Source organism: Ranitomeya imitator, chromosome 2, assembly GCF_032444005.1.
Source record: "Ranitomeya imitator isolate aRanImi1 chromosome 2, aRanImi1.pri, whole genome shotgun sequence".
Lineage (NCBI taxonomy): Eukaryota > Metazoa > Chordata > Amphibia > Anura > Dendrobatidae > Ranitomeya > Ranitomeya imitator.
Window position 1 is genome coordinate 349,908,107 of NC_091283.1, and position 26,278 is coordinate 349,934,384.

Consider the following 26,278-nt stretch of genomic DNA (forward strand, 5'->3'; position numbering starts at 1 on the left):
CTCCGTCCTTGGCTCCGCCTCTTGCGGCTCCGTCCTTGGCTCTGCCTTCTCCTTCTCTTCTCTTAGTTCCACCTTCTACTTGTTACTTGGTCCTCCTGTGTGCACAGGTCCCTACCTGTTCCTTCATTCTCCTTTCCTTCTGGCTTGTTTCCGTACCTGCATCTTCTGTGTGTACAGGTCCCTACCTGTTCCTTCATCACACTCACAATAAGACTGCACTCGGGTGTCATCAGAGTGCAGCCTGATTCATACATCACATCAACCCGTCCTGTGTATCCTGTGTTCCTGCCAGTCCTGCCGTTCCTGCCCTGCCTTCCAGTCCTGTGTTCCTGCTGTCCTAGCCAGCCCTGAGTTCTCTGCCGTGTCTCTGCCAGCCCTGAGTTCTCTGCCGTGTCCCTGCCAGCCCTGTCTCAGCCGTGCCAGCCTACTCGTCTGTGTTCCAGCCGTGCTCTTCTGCCAGTCCTGCCTAATGCCCGCACCAATCCAGGTGTTCCTGTCTCCCAAGTGGGATCAGCAGCCACAGCCAGACACCACCCTGGAGTAGCACCTGGCAGCTGCCTGCTGCACAAGCCTGTCCTCACCATCAGAGGCTCCAGTGAAAACCCAGGCAGCTGTCATAGTCACGCCCCTTCCAGGGTAGTCTGGTTTGTGGCACAGTGGGGCCACAAAACCCCCGAGCTCACGCCCTCCAGTCAGGGCGTGAGCGAGACAGATGCCTTCTTGAGGAAGGTATTATCCCTGCTACCTCTGGTAGTGAGGAAAATCAGAGAAGACAGGGCAAGGATTATACTAATTGCCCTTTTTTTGGCTCAGTATTGCTTGGTTCTTGTGGCTAAGGACTATGTCAGACTGCGATCCCTGGGTGCTTCCAAATCTATTGGATCTTCTCTCCCAGGGCCCGGTCAACCACCCACAAGTAGCGGGTCTCCACTTGACGGCGTGCAGTTTGAAAGGGCGTTGTTGAGAGATAGAGGTTTCTCCCCGAATAACTACCCTGCTAAAGAGTAGGAAATTGATTACAACTAAGATCTGTGCTAGAACCTAGAGACAATTCTTAGCCACTTCTGAGTTTAAAGCTGAAAAGGGGGTATCTATAGGGCAGATTCTAGAATTTCTTCAGAGGAGTCTCGAACTAGGACTTTCCACTAGTACCCTTAGAAGTACAAGTTTAGGCCCTTGGGAATAAGTGATATTCAGGCACTCTCTAGACTTCCTCCTTATACGCAGTTTCTGTAGTGCTTAGGCCAGATCCTGCTTACTTGCCCAAGGTTGCCTCAGCCTTCCACAGGTCACTGGAGATAGTCCTTCCTTCCTTTCTCCCCATCTCTCTGTTACTAATCCTTAGAAAAGGATGATGCCTTGTTTATATCCTTCCAGGGCTCTAGGAAGGGTCATAGAGTTTCAAAGTGTACATTAGCAAGATGAATTAGGGAGGTTCTCTAGCATACACAGCAGGTGGCGGTCCAGCTCCGCAGAATTTAAGGGCGCATTCCACTCGAGCCATGGTATCCTCCTTGGGCAGAAAGATCGTGAGTTTCCATTGGCCAAATATATAAGGCGGCTACGTGGTCAACTCCTTCCACCTTTTTTAATCATTATAGGCTGGACATGGGTGCTTCTTCAGATCTCACCTTCGGGTTAAGGGTGCTGCAGGCTGTAGTCAGCACGGTGGCGCAGTGGATAGCACAGCAGCCTTGCAGCGCTGGAGTCCTGGGTTCAAACCCCACCAAGGACAACATCTGCAAAGAGTTTGTATGTTCTCTCCGTGTTTGCGTGGGTTTCCTCTGGGTACTCCGGTTTCCTCCCACATTCCAAAGACATACTGATAGGGAATTTAGATTGTGAGCCCCAACGGGGACAGTGATGTTAATGTGTGCAAACTGTAAAGCGCTGCGGAATATGTTAGCGCTATATAAAAATAAAGATTATTATTATTAGTCCTTCCCTAGGATAGTGTTTACATCTGTCTAATTCTCTCGTGGTGCTGTCATGGGAGTCCGAATGTAGTATTAATTTGCTTACCGGTAACAGTATTTTTCGGAACCCCATGACAGCACCCTTAGTTCCCTCCCTTCACGTATGGGTGTGCACTTCCCCTCTTATAAGTTTTCACGTGTGGAATTGTTCAGATTTAAATTTTGTACATATTACTTGCCATTAACCATGGTGGTCCTCTCAAGCTCTGTAATCCAACTGATGCGTGGGAGAGGTGCCGCCCTTTTGTATCTGTAGGTTTCCGGTTCCTGAAGGGTGGATCCCCTCTCTCGTGGTGCTGTCATGGGCTTCCGAAAAATAACGCTATCGGTAAGTAACTTAATACTTTCATGATGTGGTCAGATGACATTTTCTCTTAAAGGGTTCGCTCACACAAGTGTATAACACGGTTGAGTGCTATCCGATGTTTTATAGGATAGCACATGGACGAATATTATACTATGGAAGCAGATCTGTGTTTTTTTTTCTCATGCAGGTTCAGACCACAAGAACCCATTCAAGTCTAAGAGAGAGTGTAAAACATCGGACTGCTTGAGCAGAGTATCATTTACATAACTGATCCGATTCTCTCGAAAGACAGAATCCTCACTCGTGTGACTCCAGCCAAAGCCTTATAAATCCGAGCAAAGCTGGATAATTATATTAGTCCCCTATAAAAGGATCATTTAAAAAGTGAAAAAGCATTTAACAAACCTGAAATACATAATGTAATTACTACTTTATTATTTCTATACAAACTGCATACTAGCTGTCCCTTAACTATACAGGTTCTAAGGCAATATCTTATCATATAAACAATAAAGATATAAATACAAACAGATGGATGCTAGTATTTTAGGGCAGATGTGTATTAACCTTTGGTTACAAGTTGCAAAGAGGTGGTTTGACGCCTCTCTTTTTCATGTGATCTGGTATCACATGTGGGTAGATGCTGTTGAACTTGATTAGGACAGTAAAAGAGGGGATCATCCAGTCCCCACTTGGTCTCATCTGATTAATGAGACTCCATAATCATTAGATGTGACATGTTTGGTGTCTGACGTTTGCCTCAGCAACAGTCCCGATCATGAATACCAGAGAAGTGCTGGTCAACTCCTTTAAGATGCAGCTATAGTGATCACATGACTGTAAAGTATTCTGTATACATGGTGAAATATTTAGGATTGTTATATCCATTCTACTTGCTGATGGTTATTGGTCACTGCATACAGTACATTTCCTAATCATTATCATTTAATGTTCTAAATTGCTTTCCCTTTTAGACTTGTAGTTTAACTTTTACTGTAACTTTACTTATTTAATTCATTAATAAAATAATTTTATAAAATAAGAAATGGCTATTTCCCTGTGTAATTTGTCTGATGTTTAACAAAATATAATTTCTTTGTTAAACATTTCCATATTCTCAATGTCCAAATGTCTTCTCCTCTGTGTGTATTCTTTGATTCACAGGAACTACAATTCCTACATTCTGTACATAAAAATGGATTATATTGTGTGAATTGTCAGATGTACAGCACGATTTGATTTCTTGGTAAAACCTTTCCCACATTCGGAACAAGAAAATGGCTTCTCCCTGTGTGAGTTTTTTTTTATGTCTAATGAGATCTCCTTTGCAAGTAAAACATTTCCTACAGTCTGGACATGAAGATGTTTTCTCCCCTGTGTGACATTTTTGATGTACGACCAAATTTGATTTCTTGTTAAAACATTTCCCACATTCTGAACAAGAAAATGGCTTCTCCTATGTGTGAATTTTCTGATGTGCAATAAGACTTGTTCTGTTGGTAAAATATTTCCCACATTCTGGACACGAAAATGGCTTTTCCCCCGAGTGAGTGCTTTCATGTTTAACAAGATCTCGTTTGTAAGTAAAACAATTTCCACATTCGTAACATGAAAATGGTTTCTCCCCTGTGTGACATCTCTGATGTATACTCATATTTGCTTTGTTAGTAAAACATTTCCCACATTCTGAACATGAAAATGGCTTCTCGCCTGTGTGACTTCTCTGATGTACAGTAAGATATGATTTCTTGAGAAAATATTTCCCACATTTTGAACATGAAAATTGCTTCTCTCCTGTGTGAGTTTTCTTATGTGAAACAAGATTTGTTTTGTAGGTAAAATATTTCCCACATTCTGCACATGAAAATGGCTTCTCCCCTGTGTGAGTGCTTTTATGTTTAATGAGATCTCGTTTGTAAGTAAAACAATTCCCACATTCTGAACATGAAAATGGCTTCTCCCCTGTGTGACATCTCTGATGTATAGTCAGATTTGCTTTGTTAGTAAAACATTTCCCACATTCTGAACATGAAAATGGCTTCTCCCCTGTGTGACTGTTTTTATGTTTATCGAGACGTCCTTTGCATGTAAAACATTTCCCACATTCTTGACATGAAAGTAGCTTCTCCCTTGTGTGAACTCTCTGATGTAGAGTAAGATTTGTCTTCCTGGTAAAACATTTCCCACATTCTGAACATAAAAATGGTTTCTCCCCTGTATGAGCTGTTTGATGTTCAGAATTCCTTTTGTTATTATAATTTTCCTTAACTGTCTGTAATGACTCAGAAGATGAAACCTTTTTATAAGGAATAGATGATAGATTTTTGATGTGAAGTGCTGGCGATATATCTGGAATTAAGTCATAATCTTCATATATATATGGTATGATACCATAATCAGATGCTTCAAAATCAGTATATGTCAAATGTCCCTCTGACGCACAGTCATCTGCCAAGAAAAAAAAAATATTTTTTTTAGAAATGCTGCCTTTAGAAACAAATTGGATTTAAATTCAATTATTAGCTGATGAAGACATGGAAACAAACTGTATACTTCAATGCAAGGACTAGTAGATTATGATATTAAGCAAAAAAGTTGTACAATTAACTTCTCATCTAATGCTAGCTTTTTCTTTTATAGCTTTATGTTTCACTGTGCTTGTCACCAAATTTTTGTAATGTAATGTTCAGTGGAGAATCATAAAAGAGGCCTGTAAGTCAGTGCTATTAGGTGGTGTCTGTGTCATACACTCCCTGACATCTACATGAACTATAGCACAGACGGCAAAGTGGAGGAGCAAGATGGTAGTGTACACTGAAGCCACGACTTTAGAGGAGGTGTAAGGTTGGAGGAGTACATGCATTTTTGTATGTATTTTGAATATCAAAAATAATAATCAAAGAGAAATTAGTTAATTAAAAATTAAAGGAGGACAAGTGAAATATTGGCTTTTAAGTAGTGATGTGCAAGTGTACTCGTTCGGGTTTTCCCGTGCACGCTCGGGTGACCTCCGAGTATTTGTTATTGCTTGGAGATATAGTTTTCTTCACCTCAGTTGCATGATTTATGGCCTCCAGATACGCTGAATACATGTGAGGAATGCCTGTTTGTTAGGGAATTCCCACATGTATTCAGCTTATCTGAAGTAAACCATGCAACTGAGGCGATGAAAACTATAAATCCGAGCAATAACAAATCCTCGGAGGAAAACCTGAGCAACGAGTACACTCACTCATCACTACTTTTAAGCCATATAGGAGAGCTGGTACACCTGAAAATTAATTAAAGCAGTGTCATTATCCTATTATGACAGCCAGCATCTGGTCTTTGGGATATAATAATAATCATCCAGTTTAAGTTACATTAAATGTATTTTATATTCCATAAAGAAATGTTTGGCCATTTCTGCATCAAGATGAGCTACGCTTCTTTGCCAAAAGTACTTAAGCTTATATAAAAAACAAAGAAGGATTTCAATAAAAAATGGGGCACAACAAATATAAAGCTGATCTAGAAAAATTATATTTGTACGTACCATATATTTGCTAACTGTCACATGATTATGCTGTAATGTAGTTGGCATGATCCTGCACTTCACTTCAAACCAGCTGCATTAATAGAGACCATGGCAGCGCGGGTGGGGATGCTGCATGATGCATGAGGTCTCACAATCTAACCACGTACATGGCAGACTAGCCACTCTGACAACTCTTCGTTTAGACAACTAGCTTCATTTTGTGATTGTGAGCATTAGTACAAGTGCTTCTCACTAAATTAGAATATCATCAAAAAGTTAATTTACTTCAGTTCTTCAACAAAAAAGTGAAACTCATATTACAGAGTAATTACAAACAGAGTGATCTATTTCAAGTGTTTATTTCTGTTAATGTTGATGATTATGGCTTACAGCCAATGAAAACCCAAAAGTCATTATCTCAGTAAATTAGGATAATTAGCAAAAAACACAAGCAAAGCGTTTAAAAAGGTTCCTGAGGGTAGGTTTCCACGGTCAGTATTGGCGGAACTTTGGATGCAGCACATGTCCACTCCATCCAAAGCGCTGCCGGCTTTTGTACGCGCGGTGATTCTGCATGTGTTCATTGAACCATGCGGAATCACAGCATCCTTTACATTGGACTGTGATATTTATCTTGCGAAGACTGAGCTACTCCGCAAGATAAATTGACATGCTGCAGTCTAGAAAGACGTGCCGCATGTGCGTATAAGCAGTGACGCCGGAGGCTGCATTGTCTGGCCGCTGCGGCTGTAAGCAGCATCCAATTGGAAGCGTTTACTGACCGTTGAAACATAGCCTTAGTCTATTTCAGTAGGCTTCACAATCATGGCCATGGGGAAGACTGCTGACTTGACAGATGTCCAGAAGGCAGTCACTGACACACTCCACAAGGAGGGTAAGCCTGAAAAGATCATTGCTAAAGAAAAAAAAAGGTCATTGCTAAAGGAGCTGGCTCTTCACAGAGTGCTGTATCCAAGCATAATGGAAAGGAAAAAGTGTGGTAGAAAAGGTGCACAAAAAACCAGGATAACTGCAGCCTTGAAAAGCTTGTTAAGAAAAGGCCATTCAAAAATTGGGGGAGATTCACATGGGGTGGACTGCTGCTGGAGTCATTGCTTCAAGAACCACCACACAGACGTATCCAGGACATGGGCTACAAGTGTTGCATTCCTTGTGTCAAGCCACTCATGACCAATAGACCACGCCAGAAGCATCTTACCTGGGCCAAGGAGAAAAAGAACTGGGCTGTTGCTCAGTTGTCCAAGGCGTTGTTTTCAGATGAAAGTAAATTTTGCATTCCATTTGGAAAATCAAGGTACCAGAATCTGGAGGAAGAGTGGAGAGGCACACAATCCAAGGTCTAGTGCTTGAGGTCTAGTATGAAGTTTCCACAATCAGTGATGGTTTGGGGAGCCATGTCATCTGCTGGTGTAGGTCCACTGTGTTTTATCAAGACCAAAGCTGTTATGAACAGGTGATTCAGAACCACAATGGACCTAGTGGTTAAGAGCACACAAGTGACCTGTTAGTTACTAACATAGGACGAGCTCTGAGACGTGGGAACTCTGCTGACCGCAATCCCTAAACCTATCATACCACACTAAAGGTAGCCGTGGAGCGCTCCTGACCAAAACCTAGGCGCCTCGGCACAGCCTGAGAAACTAGCTAGCCCTGAAGATAGAAAAATAAGCCTACCTTGCCTCAGAGAAATTCCCCAAAGGAAAAGGCAGCCCCCCACATATAATGACTGTGAGTAAGATGAAAATACAAACACAGAGATGAAATAGATTTTAGCAAAGTGAGGCCCGACTTACTAAATAGACCGAGGATAGGAAAGATAGCTTTGCGGTCAGCACAAAAACCTACAAACAACCACGCAGAGGGGGCAAAAAGACCCTCCGCACCGACTAACGGTACGGAGGTGCTCCCTCTGCGTCTCAGAGCTTCCAGCAAGCAAGAAAAACCAATATAGCAAGCTGGACAGAAAATATAGCAAACAAAAGTAACATAAGCAAAACTTAGCTTATGCAGGGCAGACAGGCCACAAGAACGATCCAGGAGATAGCAAGACCAATACTGGAACATTGCCTGGAGGCCAGGAACAAAGAACTAGGTGGAGTTAAATAGAGCAGCACCTAACGACTTAACCTCGTCACCTGAGGAAGGAAACTCAGAAGCCGCAGCCCCACTCACATCCACCAGAGGAAGCTCATAGACAGAACCAGCCGAAGTACCACTCATGACCACAGGAGGGAGCTTGACCACAGAATTCACAACACAAAGCCACTTCATGCTTCCCTCTGCCGACAAGCTTTTTGGAGATGGAAATTTCATTCTCCAAAAGGACTTGGCACCTTTCCACACTGCCAAAAGTACTGATACCTGGTTTAAAAACAGCATTATATGATGTTGCACATTTTGTGGGATTGTGACCACATCAGACCTTTTTGGGATGGGGTAATTAATGCATATTGTAAAATCTCAGGGGAAAGAAACAATCCCTCCCCCAGGACTGCCCTCTTATCTATGCTCCCAGGCCCTCTAGGTACATAGAAAAGTAGTCTTTTGAGATTCTGCTTGGCGGCAGCACGTACAATATTACCCAGACAGTTGCGGACATCAGTCACTCCATCTGTCAGAATGCCAGGACAAAATTTCGTATATTTGTCATATGGAAGATCTATTAACAGAAGTAGTGGGTGACAACAAAGTTTGTTCTGTTGTGGCAACCATGGATTCTCTTTAGGAACTCACCAAAATTCTTTTCCTTATTTTCATGAGAGAAAAGACTTCACAATACTGGGAAATAATTGATTTGGTCACCCCCCGTAGACACTTGTTTGATCCCCACTATTCATCCTTCCGAATAGGGAAAATATGGACTAAAAATTTCCATCACTCCACCTTACTCCTCTCCACCCTGTCCTCCCTTTGTCTTCTCCCCTTGTATGATCTTCTTCTTCTCCTCCCCATTCCAACTTCCAATCTAATAGAATTTATATATCCTTCTTAGGTAGTATTCTGTCCAGCAATATAATTGCTGTCTAAATTTTAGTCATATTTATGTCTCCGTTATTACAGACATTGTAATTTTTGTGTGTATTAATCCTTCCTATATTTTATATTGTAAGGTAACAGCACCATCTGCTGGCAGTTTAATGTTTACATTCTGGTTTAATTTGCAATGTATTATGGGAAGTTCCTAGGGTATTGTGGGATTGTTCCTGTTACATTGTGGTCTTATTATGACACTGTGAAGGGAACAGCAGCCATTGCTTCTGAGGGTCATTCCATGTCAAGTGAACCAATGATTTTTACCTCTATATTTTTAATTCTTTTGAGATTTTGCTATTTGGTAATAGTATGTCAGAGAAAGCAAAATGTGAAGAAGAAAAAAAATTCTAGATTTTTTTTTGTTTTAATTGATTTTCAAAGTTCGGAAAAAGTGCGAATTTCGGTGTTGCCTGCCTTTACCTTTCTCCTCATAACTCAGGCTAGAAAAAAAGATAGAGAAACAAAATAAACACCAATCTACTCAGAACTGTACAGGATTTCACCAGATATGTCACAATAGCCTTAAGGATTATACTCTCTGGTGGTGGATTATTTACCTATTCCTGACAGTGCTATATTGAGTTTTTTATCCTTCATATATGATTTGGGACCTTTGGTGATAATATTTCTCAATTTTCGTAAAAAGAATTCTCTCTCAACATTTCTACTGCTGCACAGATATGTTCCTGGTGAGAATCCAAATCGGGCAAAAAAATAAAAATATCAAGATAAATCAGAAAAAAATCTTCCGATGCAATCAGAAAAAATATAATTTATAAAGTTGTGAAATACTACTGGTGCATTGGTTAACCCAAATGGTATGACAAGATTTTCGAATAAACACTGACGTTAAAAATGCTTATAACCCTTCCGGATCCACAGAACAAGAACCGGCAACTCCAACCTCCATCACATGTGAACAGACCCGCTCCGAGCAGTATAACAGGAACCCTGCTGCTTGCCCACCACGTCTCTCCAAAATTCTGTGGTCCATCCTTATAGCCTGGGTCATGGCCTCCGACAAAGAGCAAGGGCAATCATGAAGAACCAGAGTGTACTTAAAGGGACTCTCAAATTGGCGGGATATTAAAATGATTTCTTACCGGTCAGATGGGCGGCGTATCCTCTTTCCTCTTTATTTCTCCACCCCGTCCGTCCCTGTTTTCCCGCATTATTTTCGGGAATAAGAGTGTGAGTGCGCCATAGTTGGCGCGTGCGCCATGCAGTCTTCGGTGGCGCACGCGCAGTATGCTTTTCCCTACTGCGAGCAAAGCTGAAAAGCATTACTGCGCATGCGCCCGCGTACTATGTCCCGAAAGTATTTTGCTATGTTCCGGTAAGATCATAGGACCGGTAAGAAATCATTTTAATATCACTCCAATTTGAGCTGACAGAGTCCCTTTAAGGGCTTCAAAAAGGCCTTTAATGAATTGGCACCTGAGGGACGCATCATTCCACTGAACTCTGGTGGACCTTTGCTGGAATTCGGTGCTGTAGTACTCAGCGGTGCAGGTCCCCTATGTCAGGTTCATGATCTTAGCCATAGTGACCCAGAATCTCTCAGGTTTGTCATAAATTAAACCTAAGTTGTCAAAGAATGCATCAACAGAAACCTGTTCTGGGGCCTGTTGGGACAGTGAAAACAACAAGGTCTGGGAACTGCCTTGCAGAAGGTATATAAGTATTCCCACCTCCTGGTGCTCATCGCTTGAAGACTGAGGTAGCAGGGTAAAAACTAACCTACAGCTCTTGCTGAAAACTCAAACTGTGTCTTCTTTTCCAGAAATGTATCAGGAAGAGTTACGCATTCAGAGGAGGTCAACTGCACGTCTGAAGGTACAGATGTCACAGTCACCGCCGGCAACAAAGAGCTAGTGAGCTTTCACACAGCAAGACACCTTTTCCTGGTCCTGCAACTGTAATGATTCAAGGTTCTGGTGCTGTTTAGCTAGATACTGAATCATTTGGGCCAGATTTGCCACCTGATTACAATGCGTGTGAATGGGATCCAAATGTTATGTGATGCTGAATCACTACTCGTGGACAAGCCGTGCGGCAGGGAAGATCAGTAGTCCAAGATCAAGTGCCAGAATAGTACATCAAAGACAAAGGAATACAAAAAAAATGAACAGTCAGAGGCAAAATCCGAGGTCAGGCAGCTAAAGTCAGAGTACATCAGGGCAAAAGGGATAATACAAACGAGTAGTCAAAAGGCAAAATCAAGGTCTGGCAACGCAGATCAGAAAAGCAGTACAGAGTAAACACACCACCGAGCAAGGATATGTCTGACCATTGCCATCCAGCGAAATACCAGATAATCACTCTGAACAGGTGACACCTGGAAGAAACCCTGCCGTACAAGCCAGATTGGACAGCTGAGTTGTCACTCACAATATTGACAGCCCAGAATGCCCCTGATCCTAAGGGTGGCTGAGCTGTCACTCACAGCATCCTTAGGACACTGTGACTGGTAGAATCGTGACAAATAGGCAACTGAGTAGTGCATAGCTTGTGAGGCATGGGCACAGGACAGAGTGCAGATTCAATAGAAAGTCTACAAAATTAAACACATAATTGGTCCAACCGGTCAATACGTAAATACAGAAGCTACTACTCACTTGGGTGGTTATCTGTAGAAATCTCCTCTTTACACCACTCATCAGCCTTCACATATGTCCCTGTAGTATCAATATAGGTCAGATCTTCACCCTAAAACAAATATTGTAAAAGTCACAGACAGTTGCAGAACTCACATCTATGATCAATTGTAAACCTGCCTTCTTCACAAGTCTCATTAACAAGTGTAAGAATGATCAGAACCCCCTGAAGATCATGTAATATGTTACATTGCTGCCTTTCTCAGTTACTTTATTGATTTATGAAAAGCATGAAGAAAAAGAAGAGCACTCACCGTCCGTACAAAAGGTCCGTTCTTTATTTATTTATGGCTTCACAATAAAATAGCAGGACATGGCAGGGAGAAACAGTGGAGAAGGACAGGAATCCAGAAAACGTAGCAGAAGCATTATCTTGGAAGGGATTACAGGTTAGGGCTCATACTCATTTGCGAGAAAAATGGATGAGTGCAATCCGAAAGACAAAAAATGGGATTGCACTCTGACCAATGTTATTCAATGGGTTACATCTCATCTGCGTTTTCTCAGCTGAAATCGGACTGAGAAAAAAAAAAAAATCGTAGCATGCTGCCATTTGCTGCGTATCTTGGACGAGACTCGCCAATGCAAGTCAGGGGATGAGAGAAAAAAAAACGCACAGCACTCGCACCATGCGAGTGCTGTGCGTTTTTTATGCATCGGTGTCCTTTGAAAAGCCGGTAGTTCTCTGGACTGGTAACCTCTGAACCGTAGGAAAATGCCAGTGCATTTTCCCACGCTCCAGAGTTCAGCGCAGGTCAGGCTGTGAGGCAGCGCAGCATCAGTGACGGCACCACTAGTCACTGAAGCTGCCGTTCGCCGCCATGCTGAACTGTGATGACCTCAGGAACGTGGGAAAATGCACTGGCATTTTCCCATGGTCCAGAGGTTACCGCAGTTCAGGCTGTGAGGGAGTGCAGCTAGTCACTGAAGCTCCGCTCACAGCATCTCCTCATTCACCAGTAGTTTTCAGCCAGGGCGGTCGCATCTTGGCACCGTCCTGGTTGAAAATAGTATATACCTCAGATATGGATTACGGCATGGGACACAACAACGGACAGGTATGGTATATTGTTGATTTGTAATTTTTATTACAGGAGATCGAGGGCGTCGCATGGATTAGGAGTAATAATAAAATGGGAAAACTGTGTTGTGGTTTATTTCATTAAAATATTTTATTCTGTGTCTTTATTTAACATGTAACACCTATAGATTTAGGAATGGATAGGTGTCTTATTGACACCTCTCCATTACTAAGCTGTGGGCTTGATGTGACCTTACAATGCAAAGGTGACATCAACCCCACAACTATTACCTCACTTGCCACTGCTACAGGCAGAGATAGGCCAAGTGCCGAATTGGTGCATCTTAGAGATGCGCCTTTTCTGGGTGGCTGAGAGTTGATGTTTTTAGCCAAGGGGCAATATCTATGGCCCCTTCCTAGGCTATTAATTTCAGCCTGCAGCGGTCTGCATAGCCTTTGCTGGTTGACAATTATGGGGGGGACCCCAAGTCATTTATTTGGGGGTCTCTCATTTTAATAGCCAGTAAAGGCTAAGTATACAGCTGTGAGCTGATATTAATAGCCTGGGAAGCTCCATGGGTATTACCCCCTTCCCAGGCCATAAACATCTGCCCCCAGTCATTTGCTTTCCCTCTGCTGGTTGCGAAAATTGCACAGAAGCCCATGCCCTTTTTTTCTGTAAAATAATCTATTAATTAAATACATCTACAGTAATTTGCACACATACTCTACTAATTGTATGTGTCACTGACATCTATATATCTACCTATTCTTTTTGTATTTACTGTATGTAACCCACCTCTTCTATCCTGTCAGCTCCTGCAGTGAATTTACAGAACCAGACAGATGTATTATCATCTTTTCTTCTAGCTATCTCTCTGTGCAATGAATATAGGTCACAGACATCTATATACAGCTCTGGCAAAAACTAGGAGGTCACCACGTCAAAGAGGATGCTGGATAGTCACAAGCCATCAAACAAAGAAGAACTGCTTACATTTTTGTGCCATAAGCAGTGTGAAAGACTGGTGGAAAGCTTGCCAAGACGCATGAAAGCTGTGATTAAAAATCATGGTTACTCCAGAAAATATTGATTTCTGAACTCTTCCTGAGTTAAAACATTAGTATTGTTGTTTCTAAATGATTATGAACTTGCTTTCTTTGCATTATTTGAGGTCTGATGGCACTGTTTTTTTTTCTTCATTTTGACCATTTCTCTTTTTCAGAAAAAAAAATACAAAATGTACTGCTTGAAAATTCAGAGACATGTTGTCAGAAGCTTATAGAATAAAAGAACAATTTACATTTTAGTCAAAAATATACCTACAAACATACCTGAACATTTTGCAGTGGTCTCGTAATTTTTGCCAGAGCAGTATATATATGTATTCTATGTGTATATATCTATTCTATTCTAACCTGTCAGTGTGATTTTACTGTACGCGCACAAGAATTCAAGAATTGCCGGCTTTTCTTCTATGTGTGTTTTGACGAATATTTCCTTTGAAAACGATGTGTACATGACATAGAGAACTGCTATATGTAAAAGCTCATGTTTAAAATCGCTCGGATGTATATCAGATGATAGGTGTGAAAATCGCGTTATACACACATTGTAGTCGCATGACACTCGTCCGTTTTTTCGGTCCAGATTACGGAACCTTTTTTTCTCGCATATGGGTATGAGCCCTTAGTAGGAAGCTGGGAGAGGCTCACACTCACGAGCCAAATTGGGGACAACAAGGAGCAGAGCAATTGGTAGTCCTGAGACTGCTGTGGGCTGGACAAAGTCACCCTGATGCAGTGGTTGATTGCAAGTTGTCAACTAAGTGTGGAAGATTTAGAAAAGGCATTCTATGTCTTACCTCATGGGGGCATCTGAAAAGGAAGCTGATGTAGCCAGTGTGAAGGAAGTAAGAAAAATGGATTGATATGACTATGAGATCGCATTGAAGTAGAAATATAAAGTGCTGCCATGTGTAACCATCCATGTAAAAACTCTGTCAAATCCAAATGTGAATACCATCCAGTCCGATGGCAGTTATGTTATGTATTTTCAGCTTCTACTTCAGTAAAAGACTTTCTGTTGTTGACTATTATGGCCTCTCTTGATTTCTTTTTTCACCTCCTCCACCACACTATATCACGGGTCATTGTCCTCGGCTTCCAAGGGAGCAGTACCAATAGTGTGAGGATGTGATGTAGAGAAGACAGTGTCAATACATCATGTGTTTCACTGGAGTTCAGGGTTTCTAAAGGTACCTTCACACTCAGCGATGCTGCAGCGATACCGACAACGATGTCGATCGCTGCAGCGTCGCTGTTTGGTCGCTGGAGAGCTGTCACACAGACAGCTCTCCAGCGACCAACGATGCCGGTAACCAGGGTAAACATCGGGTTACTAAGCGCAGGGCCGCGCTTAGTAACCCGATGTTTACCCTGGTTACCATCGTAAAAGTAAAAAAAACATACAGTACATACTTACATTCCGCTGTCTGTCCTCGGTGCTGTGCTTTCCTGCACTGACTGTGAGCACAGCGGCCGGAAAGCAGAGCGGTGACGTCACCGCTGTGCTTTCCGGCTGGCCGGCGCTCACAGCCAGTGCAGAGAAGTACAGCGCCGGGGACAGACAGCGGAAGGTAAGTATGTAGTGTTTGTTTTTTTTTTACTTTTACGCTGGTAACCAGGGTAAACATCGGGTTACTAAGCGCGGCCCTGCGCTTAGTAACCCGATGTTTACCCTGGTTACCAGTGAAAACATCGCTGAATCGGCGTCACACACGCCGATTCAGCGATGTCTGCAGGGAGTCCAGCGACGAAATAAAGTTCTGGACTTTCTGCAGCGACCAACGACATCACAGCAGGATCCAGATCGCTGCTGCGTGTCAAACTGAACGATATCGCTAGCCAGGACGCTGCAACGTCACGGATCGCTAGCGATATTGTTCAGTGTGACGGTATCTTTACTCACACTTGGCCAAATTAAATCTTAAACAAGTGTAAAACATATAATACTGGTGGTGGATAAAACAAGATTGAACACAAGACAGTCACAGCCATCTACACATCATAGTGGAGCTCTCATGACACCTTCTCTCCATCTACCTGATGATCCTGAGAAACATTGGGATTTTCTTGTTTACAGTCCTGTGGTAGAAGAGGACGGGGACATCTCTCTGGTGTTGTCCTCTTACTGGATAGATCTGGAGGAAACACATACAGGGACTGAATTCATTCTTTACATACAGATAATTATAGGCCGTGTGTATTTAGCCCTTTCTATTACCTGGTGATGTGAGGGGCTGGGGAACCTCCATCTTGACGCCCTTGTACAAATCTTTGTGTCCTTCTAAATACTCCCACTCCTCCATGGAGAAATAGACAGCGACATCCTGACACCTTATAGGAACCTGACACATACAATGATACCGTCATCCTTCAATCCCTTCATAGCATTCTTGTATAATGTCCCAGCATTCCCAGCAGTGTCACCTCTCCAGTCAGCAGCTCAAGCATCTTGTAGGTGAGTTCTAGGATCTTCTGGTCATTAATGTCCTCATGTATCAGAGGGTGAGGTGGAAGCTCTGTGATTGGGCTCAGGGGTCTTCCCCATACCTCAGACACAGGGTCCTGACAGCGATCACTAGAGGTCTTCTTCACTACTGTGTAATCCTGGTTATGGAGAGACACATTAATAGATCTCACTACAGACATTTCCAGAGTTCTCCCTTCTCCAGTTCTGTCCATCTGTTATACCCATAGATAAGAATGATGTAATGTGACGTCATCAGAATCTCTCACCTCTCCAGTAAGCCGGAAGAGGATCTCTAGGGTGAGGTGTAATATCCTCTCCGCCATCTTGTCCCTGTTCATATCCATTGATGGGTCAGTCAGGAAAATTCTCTTATATAGAAGATCTCCACTGAGAGGATCTGATATTGTAGGGACCTGAATGAGGAGAAGATGACAATGTAACATCATAAGGAATCCCATATAATAATACAATTAATGAAGACTTTATATGCAATCACCGAACACAGAAATGAGGCTGACATGTATGTCATGTGACTATTTTATAAGTGTTCACCTGTTTTGTTTTTTGTTAATCAGTGAGGATGTTTTTGGCTGATTCATCAACTGCAACTTTGTAAAAATTCACAAACTTTGTCAGAAATGTACTCCAATTCATTCCTGTGTTATTTAGCAAAACTTTAGACTTTTTGTCCCAAGAGCATTTTTCTTTTGTGCAAAAATCATGACCCACTTAGACCATTTTGAAGAATTAGGAGCAAATAGCTACAACGCAAAAAAGAAAAAGTGACTTAAAAAAAAAATACAACAAAAATGAAGACTTTAGACCCAAACTTTCTGGCATGGAGCCTGTTATACCAGGAGACCGAATGAGATAGAGGTTCTGTCATAAATATTCAGTGAAGGGATAGATTTTTTTCCCCACACATTGAGTGAAAAAAAAAAATCACTTATCTGCACTTCCGCATTATAGGACATTGGTCCAAGTGTGGTCCATTATTTTGTAAACCGCACTTGGACTGAAAATACCGTCTTATCGCTTCTGTATTACTAACATAATTGCCACTATCAGTCTCCAACACTGGCCTTTAAATGCCACTGTCTTGGTGGGGAGAATTACCTGCTGCGCTACTGGTAAATAAATATTCCAAAAGTGTGATATGGTAAAGTTTGTGGATTAATTCTCATATTTTCTACATATCAGGAAATGTAGATACCCTGTTTCCCCCCAAGATAAGCCCTAGAAGGAATTTTTGGCCTTTTTGGAGTGGTCTTAAAATATAAGCCCTACTTCAAAAATAAGCCATAGTTGCGGTTCAATCAGGAAGTGTCCAGGCAGCTAAAAGTTAACGAATATCAAGTATAAGGGTTGGGAGTAATAAAATAGTACGTTTTCATGTATCCTTTAATAAGATGTGTAGTAGAGGGGTGACAAGGACACTAAACTTCAGGATGGCAAATTTCCAATGGATGAGAGTTGATCTTGGTGTAATAAACAGACGATATCCTGACACATAAAAATACACAAAGAAAATGGGAAATGTTTATTAGCATCCTGGATAGGACCTGTGCACAGAATATACCGTATGGGAATAAACATACTAGAAATAGGAGGAAACCAATGTGGCTAAATAGAGCTGTAAGTGGCGCAATAAGTGACCAAAAAGAAAGCATTTAGAGAATTAAAGGAAGTAGGTAGAGATGAGGCATTAAATAAATACAGAAAATTAAATAAATTCTGTAAAAAGCAAATCAAGGCAGCAAAGATTGCGAGAGCCCAATCACTCGTCATCTTTTTTGTTTAGGGTCTGGTAAGTGCCATCCTTTTGGGGGAGGGGGGGGGGCATCTGCTTTCTTTTGGGGGTAATCATTAGATAGAGAACAATAATTTTAAAAATGGAAATTATGCAAATTGTCTCTTCAGAGAGGAAGAGAGCTAGAACTCTAGTGCCACCTATTGGAAGGTAGCAATCCTACAAGTCAAATTTGACCCTTTAACGAGCCTTGTCACATGACTTAGGCTGGGTTCACATTGCGTTAGTGGGTGTCCGCTAACGGAATCCATTACATGGCGCAATTAACGCTATGTAATGGATCCTTTAGCGCACCCGTTGACCGCAATGTACTAACGCATTGCTAACGCATCGCTAACGTATGCCTTTTTTGGCATGCGTCAGCGATGTCCCGTTATTTTCGGACGGACGTCGAACGCTGCTTGCAGCGTTCAGGGTCCGTTCTTCGCTAGCGCAGATCGGGCATCTGCGCTAGCAGGATCGCCAAACGCAATCCCTTTTTGGACATTGCGTTAGCGCATTCTGTTAGCGTATGCACTAAACGGATTGCACTAACGCAATGTGAACCTAGCCTTAGGATAATAGCCAAACCAGAATATCAATTTGCAGACACTGTGTTTCGGGGTACTGCCCCTCGTCAGTGCAAAGTGGAGATCTGGATTGGCTGTGTGAGAGGCGTCAGACAGTTATCCAAGAAGAGACAATTTGCATAATTAGCATATTACTCAGAGGAGCTTTGCGGCTTTAAGTCTCTTCATCTCGGCATGCTTAGCATATCGATCTCCGCAAGGAGAAATTATACTTCTTGGATAACGGTCTGACGCCTCTCATACAGCCAAACCAGATCTCTGCTTTGCACTGACAAGGGGCAATATCCCGAAACACAGTGTCTGCAAATTGAGATTCTGGTTTGGCTATTATCCCAAGTCATGTGACAAGGCTCATTAAAATGTCAACATTGACTTGTAGGATTGCTATCTTTCAATAGGTGGCACTAGAGTTCTAGCTCTCTTCCTCTCTGAAGAGACAATTTCCATAATTAGCATATTACCCAGAGGAGCATTGCGGCTTTAAGCCTCCTCATCTCGGCATGCTTAGCATGTCTATCTCTGCAAGGAGAAATTATACTTCTTGGATAAAAATGGAAATTAAAATATAAATACTGTATATGCTTAGCCAGTAGATGGCACCCCATACAACGGAGAAAAAGCAATAGAGGGAATATATGTCCTCCTCAAAATTCATAGGATCTCACAATGTCAACTGAATTACAGCAAAACGTGAGAGTTTATATTAAAAATTAACATTTACTAGGTCGTTAAAATGAAAAAGAAGTGCTGGCTAAAAAAGGGAAAAGGGGCTCCAGCTAGGGTATGTAACCCATGGCATAGAGTGGAGGCCCATCCTTTTATAATAGAACACAAGAGTCAAAGAAAGTTGAAATCCTGGTCCACCATCCTCTAGTGAAATCCCGGATCGGAAACACCACCCAAGGCAGGGCCGGACTGGCGATCTAGCAAATGCCAGAAGGGCCTGTCTGGTCATGGGCTGCCTTGTCTGCTACGTTGTTAACAGAATCGGTATTCTCAAGACATCCATACTGTGAAAAGTTGTGACGGAGCACAAAGTCGCTGACTCCGTCACTTGCCCCAGCATGCCACGGGTATCATTAGAAATATTGGTCTTGTAGAAAATCTTCCTTTCCTCCATCCAGGGTAATATTAGTAACTAGATGGTGGCCCAATTCTAACGCATCGGGTATTCTAGAATATGTATGTATGTATATAGCAGCCACATAGTATATAGCACAGGCCACGTAGTATATAGGAGCCATGTAGTATATAGCAGACAAATACTACGTGGCCTGTGCTATTTACTATGTGGCTGCTATATACATACATACATATTGTAGAATACCCGATGCGTTAATACAGGCCACGCAGTATATAACAGTGGCCACGCAGTATATAACACATCCCAAACACTATATAATACTGCGTGGGCTGCGTATAACACAGCCCACATACTATATAACACAGCCCACGCAGTATATAACACAGCCCAAACAGTATATAACACTGGCCACGTTATAGCACAGCCCACGTACTATATAACACAGCCCACACAGTATATAGCAGCCACGTAGTATATAACACAGGCGACGTAATATATAACACAGGCCACGCAGTATATAAAACAGCCCACGTACTATATAACACAGCCCACGCAGTATATAGTAGCCACGCAGTATATAACACAGGCGACATAGTATATAACACAGCCCAAACAGTATATAACACTGGCCACGTAATATACAGCACAGCCCACATACTATATAATACAGCCCACGCAGTATATAACACAGGTGACGTAGTATATAACACAGGCCACGCAGTATATAACACTGGCCACATAATATATAGCACAGCCCACGCAGTATATAACACAGCCCACATAGTATCTAACACTGACCAGGTAGTATATAGCAGCCACGCGATATATAACAGCCCACGTAGTATATAGCAGTGTGGGCACCATGTCCCCGTTAAAAAAAATACTTAAAATAAAAAATAGTTATATACTCACCCTCCGGCATCCAGCGAAGCTGTGGAGATGAGCGCGCATCTGCCGCTAAGTCATCTGGGTAATTTCGCAATGCATCTCTGGGAACAGAAGCTGGCGGCAGCCGCGCGCGCCTGGGCGGACTACGGAAGGTGAGAATAGCAGGTTTTTTGTTTTTTTATTATTTTTAACATTACATATTTTTACTATTGATGCTGCATAGGCAGCATCAATAGTAAAAAGTTAGGGACACACAGGGTTAATAGCAGCGTTAACCCCTTCATGACCCAGCCTATTTTGACCTTAATGACCTGGCTGTTTTTTGCAATTCTGACCAGTATCCCTTTATGAGGTAATAACTCAGGAACGCTTCAATGGATCTTAGCGGTTCTGAGATTGTTTTTTCATGACATATTGGGCTTCATGTTCATTTTTTTTTTGCTAGGAAGTTAAGGGTTAAAATTTGACCAGCGATTTCTCATTTTTACAACGAAATTTACAAAACCATTTTTTTTTTTAGGGACCACCTCACATTTGAAGTCAGTTTGAGGGGTCTGTATGGCTGAAAATACCCAAAAGTGACACCATTCTAAAAACTGCACCCCTCAAGGTGCACAAAACCACATTCAAGAAGTTTATTAACCCTTCAGGTACTTCACAGCAGCAGAAGCAACATGGAAGGAAAAAATGAACATTTAACTTTTTAGTCACAAAAATGATCTTTTAGCAACAATTTTTTTATTTTCTCAATGGTAAAAGGAGAAACTGAACCACGAAAGTTGTTGTCCAATTTGTCCTGAGTACGCTGATCCCTCATATGTGGGGGTAAACCACTGTTTGGGCGCACGGCAAGGCTTGGAAGGGAAGGAGCGCCATTTGACTTTTTGAATGAAAAATTGGCTGCACTCTTTAGCGGACACCATGTCACGTTTGGAGAGCCCCCGTGTGCCTAAACATTGGAGCTCCCCCACAAGTGACCCCATTTTGGAAACTGGACCCCCAAGGAACTTATCTAGATGCCTAGTGAGCACTTTAAACCCTCAGGTGCTTCACAAACTGATCCATAAAAATGAAAAAGTACTTTTTTTTTCACAAAAAATTTATTTTCACCTCAATTTTTTCATTTTCACATGGGCAATAGGATAAAATGGATCCTAAAATTTGTTGGGCAATTTCTCCCGAGTACGCCGATACCTCATATGTGGGGGTAAACCACTGTTTGGGCACACGGCAGGGCTCGGAAGGGAAGGCACGCCTTTTGACTTTTTGAATGGAAAATTAGCTCCAATTGTTAGCGGACACCATGTCGTGTTTGGAGAGCCCCTGTGTGCCTAAGCATTGGAGCTCCCCCACAAGTGACCCCATTTTGGAAGCTAGACCCCCCAAGGAACTTATCTAGATGCATACTGAGCACTTTAAACCCCCAGGTGCTTCACAGAAGTTTATAACGCAGAGCCATGAAAATAAAAAATAATTTTTCTTTCCTCAAAAATGATTTTTAGCCTGGAATCTCCTATTTTGCCAAGGGTAATAGGAGAAATTGGACCACACATGTTGTTGTCCAGTTTGTCCTGAGTACACAGATACCCCATATGTGGGGGTAAACCACTGTTTGGGCGCACGGCAGGGCTCGGAAGGGAAGGCACGCCATTTGGCTTTTTGAATGGAAAATTAGCTCCAATCATTAGCGGACACCATGTCGCGTTTGGAGAGCCCCTGTGTGCATAAACATTGGAGATCCCCCACAAATGACCCCATTTTGGAAACTAGACCCCCAAAGGAACTAATCTAGATGTGTGGTGAGCACTTTGAACCCTCAAGTGCTTCACAGAAGTTTATAACGCAGAGCCGTGAAAATAATAAATACGTTTTCTTTCCTCAAAAATAATTTTTTAGCCCAGAATTTTTTATTTTCCCAAGGGTTACAGGAGAAATTGGACCCCAAAAGTTGTTGTCCAGTTCTCCTGAGTACGCTGATACCCCATGTGTGGGGGTAAACCACTGTTTGGGCACACGTCGGGGCTCAGAAGGGAAGTAGTGACTTTTCAAATGCAGACTTTGATGGAATGGTCTGCGGACGTCACGTTGCGTTTTCAGAGCCCCTGGTGTGCCTAAACAGTAGAAACCCCCCACAAGTGACCACATTTTAGAAACTAGACCCCCCAAGGAACTTATCTAGATATGTGGTGAGCACTTTGAACCCCCAAGTGCTTCACAGACGTTTACAACGCAGAGCCGTGAAAATAAAAAATCATTTTTCTTTCCTCAAAAATGATGTTTTAGCAAGCAATTTTTTATTTTCTCAAGGGTAACAGGAGAAATTGGACCTCAATAATTGTTGCGCAGTTTGTCCTGAGTATGCTGGTACCCCATATGTGGGGGTAAACCACTGTTTGGGCACATGTCGGGGCTCGGAAGTGAGGGAGCACCATTTGACTTTTTGAATACAAGATTGGCTGGAATCAATGGTGGCTCCATGTTGCGTTTGGAGACCCCCTGATGTGCCTAAACAGTGGAAACCCCTCAATTCTAACTCCAACTAACCCCAACACACCCCTAACCCTAATCCCAACTGTAGTCATAACCCTAACCACAACCCTAACCCCAACACACCCCTAACCACAACCCTAACCCCAACACACCCCTAACCCTAACCACAACCCTAATTCCAACCCTAACCCTAAGGCTATGTGCCCACGTTGTGGATTCGTGTGAGATTTTTCAGCACCATTTTTGAAAAATCCGCGGGTAAAAGGCACTGCGTTTTACCTGTGGATTTACCGCGGATAGCCAGTGTTTTTTGTGCGGATTTCACCTGCGGATTCCTATTGAGGAACAGGTGTAAAACGCTGCGGAATCCGCACAAAGAATTGACATGCTGCGGAAAATACAACGCAGTGTTTCCGCGCGGTATTTTCCGCACCATGGGCACAGCGGATTTGGTTTTCCATATGTTTACATGGTACTGTAAACCTGATGGAACACTGCTGCGGATCCGCAGCCAAATCCGCACCGTGTGCACATAGCCTAATTCTAAAGGTATGTGCACACGCTGCGGAAAACGCTGCAGATCCGCAGCAGTTTCCCATGAGTTTACAGTTCAATGTAAACCTACGGGAAACAAAAATCGCTGTACACATGCATGGAATTGTAGCGGTTTACATTCCGCAGCATGTCACTTCTTTCTGCGGATTCCACAGCGGTTTTACAACTGCTCCAATAGAAAATCGCAGTTGTAAAACCGCAGTGAAATGCGCAGAAAAACTGCGGTAAATCCGCGATAAATCCACAGCGGTTTAGCACTGCGGATTTATCAAATCTGCTGCGGAAAAATCCGCAGAGGAGCAGAATACGTGTGCACATACCGTACCCTAACCCTAGTTTTAACTCCAACCTTAGTGGAAAAAAAATTTCTTTATTTTATTATTGTCCCTACCTATGGGGGTGACAAAGGGGGGGGAGGGGGGCATTTACTGTTTTTTTTTATTTTGATAACTGTGAGGTTTTATCACAGTGATCAAAATTCACATTGGAACGGATCTGCCGGCCGGCAGATTAGGCAGGCGCACTGCGCATGCGCCCGCCATTTTGGAAGATGGCGGCGCCCAGGAAAGAAGACGGATGGACCCCGGGAGGCTCGGTAAGTATGATGGCGTGGGGGGGGGGGCAGCACGGGGGGGTGGACCGGAACATGGGGGGGTGGATCGGAGCATGGGGGGGTGGATTGGACTACGGGGGGTGGATCGGAGTGCGGGGGGTGGATCGGAGTGCAGGGGGGTTGGATTGGAGCACGGGGGGAGCGGAGCACAGGACGGAAGGGAGCGGACCACAGATCGGAGGGCTGGGGGGGCGATCGGTGGGGTGAGGTGGGTGCACATCAGTGTTTCCTGCCATGGCCGATGGTATTGCAGCATCGGCCATGGCTGGATTTTAATATTTCACCAGTTTTTTAGGTGAAATATTACAAATCGCTCTGATTGGCTGTTGAAAGTGCAACTGCCAATCAGAGCGATCGTAGCCACGGGGGGGGGGGGGGGGGGGGTAAAGCCACCCCCCCTGGGGTAAAGTACAACTCCTCCTCTCCCTGCAGGCCGGGTGAAATTACAGTTAACCCTTTCACCCGGCCTGCAGAAGCCAAATCTGGCCATGACGCATATGCTGCGTCACAGGTCGGAGTGGCACAGGTTTTCATGACGCATACGGTGCGTCAAAGGTCGGGAAGGGGTTAACGGAGTGCCTTACCCGCGGCATAACGCGGTCCGTTAACGCTGGCATTAACCCTGTGTGAGCGCTGAGTGGAGGGGAGTATGGAGCGGGCGCCGAGCACTGACTGGACGGAAGTAGAGAGGGACTAATTCTCGGCCGGGCTTTGGCCGTCGCTGATTGATCGCGGCAGCAAGGACAGGCAGCTGGCGAGACCAATCAGCGACGCAGGATTTCTGGGACAGACAGAAAGACAGACGGAAGTACCCCTTAGACAATTATATAGTAGATATATCCCATCTTGTTCATCGGGACGGAGACAACATGGGCCTGTGCGATTTCAAATGCCAGGACTGAATTTCAGCCCCAGTCTGTACCTGACCCAAGGTATGGGAACACAGATAACAGCGAGACATCTAACCACACACATCCATATGTCAATGCTGATCCAGGTAACAAGTCTACACCTCTTCTCCCAGTGTCCACTATTGGCTGCGGTGCTGATGTCCTGACTCAGAGAGGTATCACCGGTATATGCAGGTTACATAGGACTGCAGGGGACATCTACTACATTACCTGTATTCAAAAGAGTTATCACTGTGTTATCTGTGGTGTTACATAGGACTGCAGGGGACATCTACTACATTACCTGTATTCAAAAGAGTTATCACTGTGTTATCTGTGGTGCTACATAGGACTGCAGGGGATATTACTACATTACCTGTGGTTTTACATAGGACTGTAGGTAACATCTACTACATTACCTGTACTCAGAGTTATCACTGTTATCTATGGTGTTACATAGGACTGCATGGGACATCTACTACATTACCTGTGCTCACAGTTATCACCGTGTTATCTGTGTTATTACATAGGACTGCAGGTTACATCTAGTACATTATCTGTGGCGTTACATAGGACTGCAGGGGATATTTATTCATGATATGTCCTTAGCACATTATCACGGTTATGTGTGGCGGCTTTTCATTCTTTGGTAGAGCAGCATAATATACGTCTCGTGGTCTGGGCGCTGATCTTTCCTGACCCTAATGCCATCCTAGTCACCATAACCCCACAGAACGCAAAAATAGTCATCAAAGCCGAAAATAAAGACTAGAAATAAAGCCGCAAACATAAGAGAAAAACCTTGTGGGAAAATAATATCACCCAGACACCCAGGACTGCAGAGTCCGATCTCAGGGTCACTGAGTCACAGGTCAGACCCCAGCGACCAGCAACTGGGGGGGGGGACGTGTGTATTCAGGGGGGAAACATGGAAAACGGAACATCACAGAGATGGGAAAGGCCATTTATTATATGGGGAGGAAAAATGGCCGAGTGTGACCAGCGGCTTAGGATATGTGCACACGCTGTGGATTTTGCTGCGGATCCGCACAGTGCGGAAACGCAGCGGTTTATTTTCTGCAGCATGTCAATTCTTTCTGCGGATTCCGCTGCGTGTTTGCCCCTGCTCCAATAGAAATCTGCAGGTGAAAACCCGCAGAGGGAACCGCGGTAAATCCGCTGCGGAATATTCCGCAATGGGATCCGCAGCGTGTGCACATACCCTAGGCCCCAGCACCTACCTCCACCTGCAGAGCCGCACTCCTCGATTTCATGAGGGAGAGGAGTGATTCCTTGACATCATGATGTCACC

General features: G+C 43.4%; 1 protein-coding gene across 2 annotated transcripts; it reads right to left on the reverse strand.

Annotated features, from left to right (window-relative positions):
* Positions 1–2,694: 2,694 nt before the first annotated feature.
* LOC138663741 (oocyte zinc finger protein XlCOF8.4-like) lies at positions 2,695–26,266 on the reverse strand. 2 transcript variants are annotated; one of them, XM_069750071.1, is made up of 7 exons: positions 26,208–26,266; positions 16,334–16,480; positions 16,025–16,204; positions 15,819–15,942; positions 15,638–15,735; positions 11,473–11,563; positions 2,695–4,731 (listed from the first exon to the last, which is right to left on the reverse strand). In XM_069750071.1, exons 1-7 carry the CDS (start codon positions 26,238–26,240, stop codon positions 3,740–3,742), a joined length of 1,665 nt encoding a protein of 554 aa, XP_069606172.1. In that variant the 5' UTR covers positions 26,241–26,266; the 3' UTR covers positions 2,695–3,739. The 2 variants fall into 2 exon arrangements, with proteins under 2 accessions (XP_069606172.1, XP_069606171.1); XM_069750070.1 differs by lacking the exon at positions 26,208–26,266 and having other exon boundaries at positions 16,334–17,534.
* Positions 26,267–26,278: the final 12 nt, after the last annotated feature.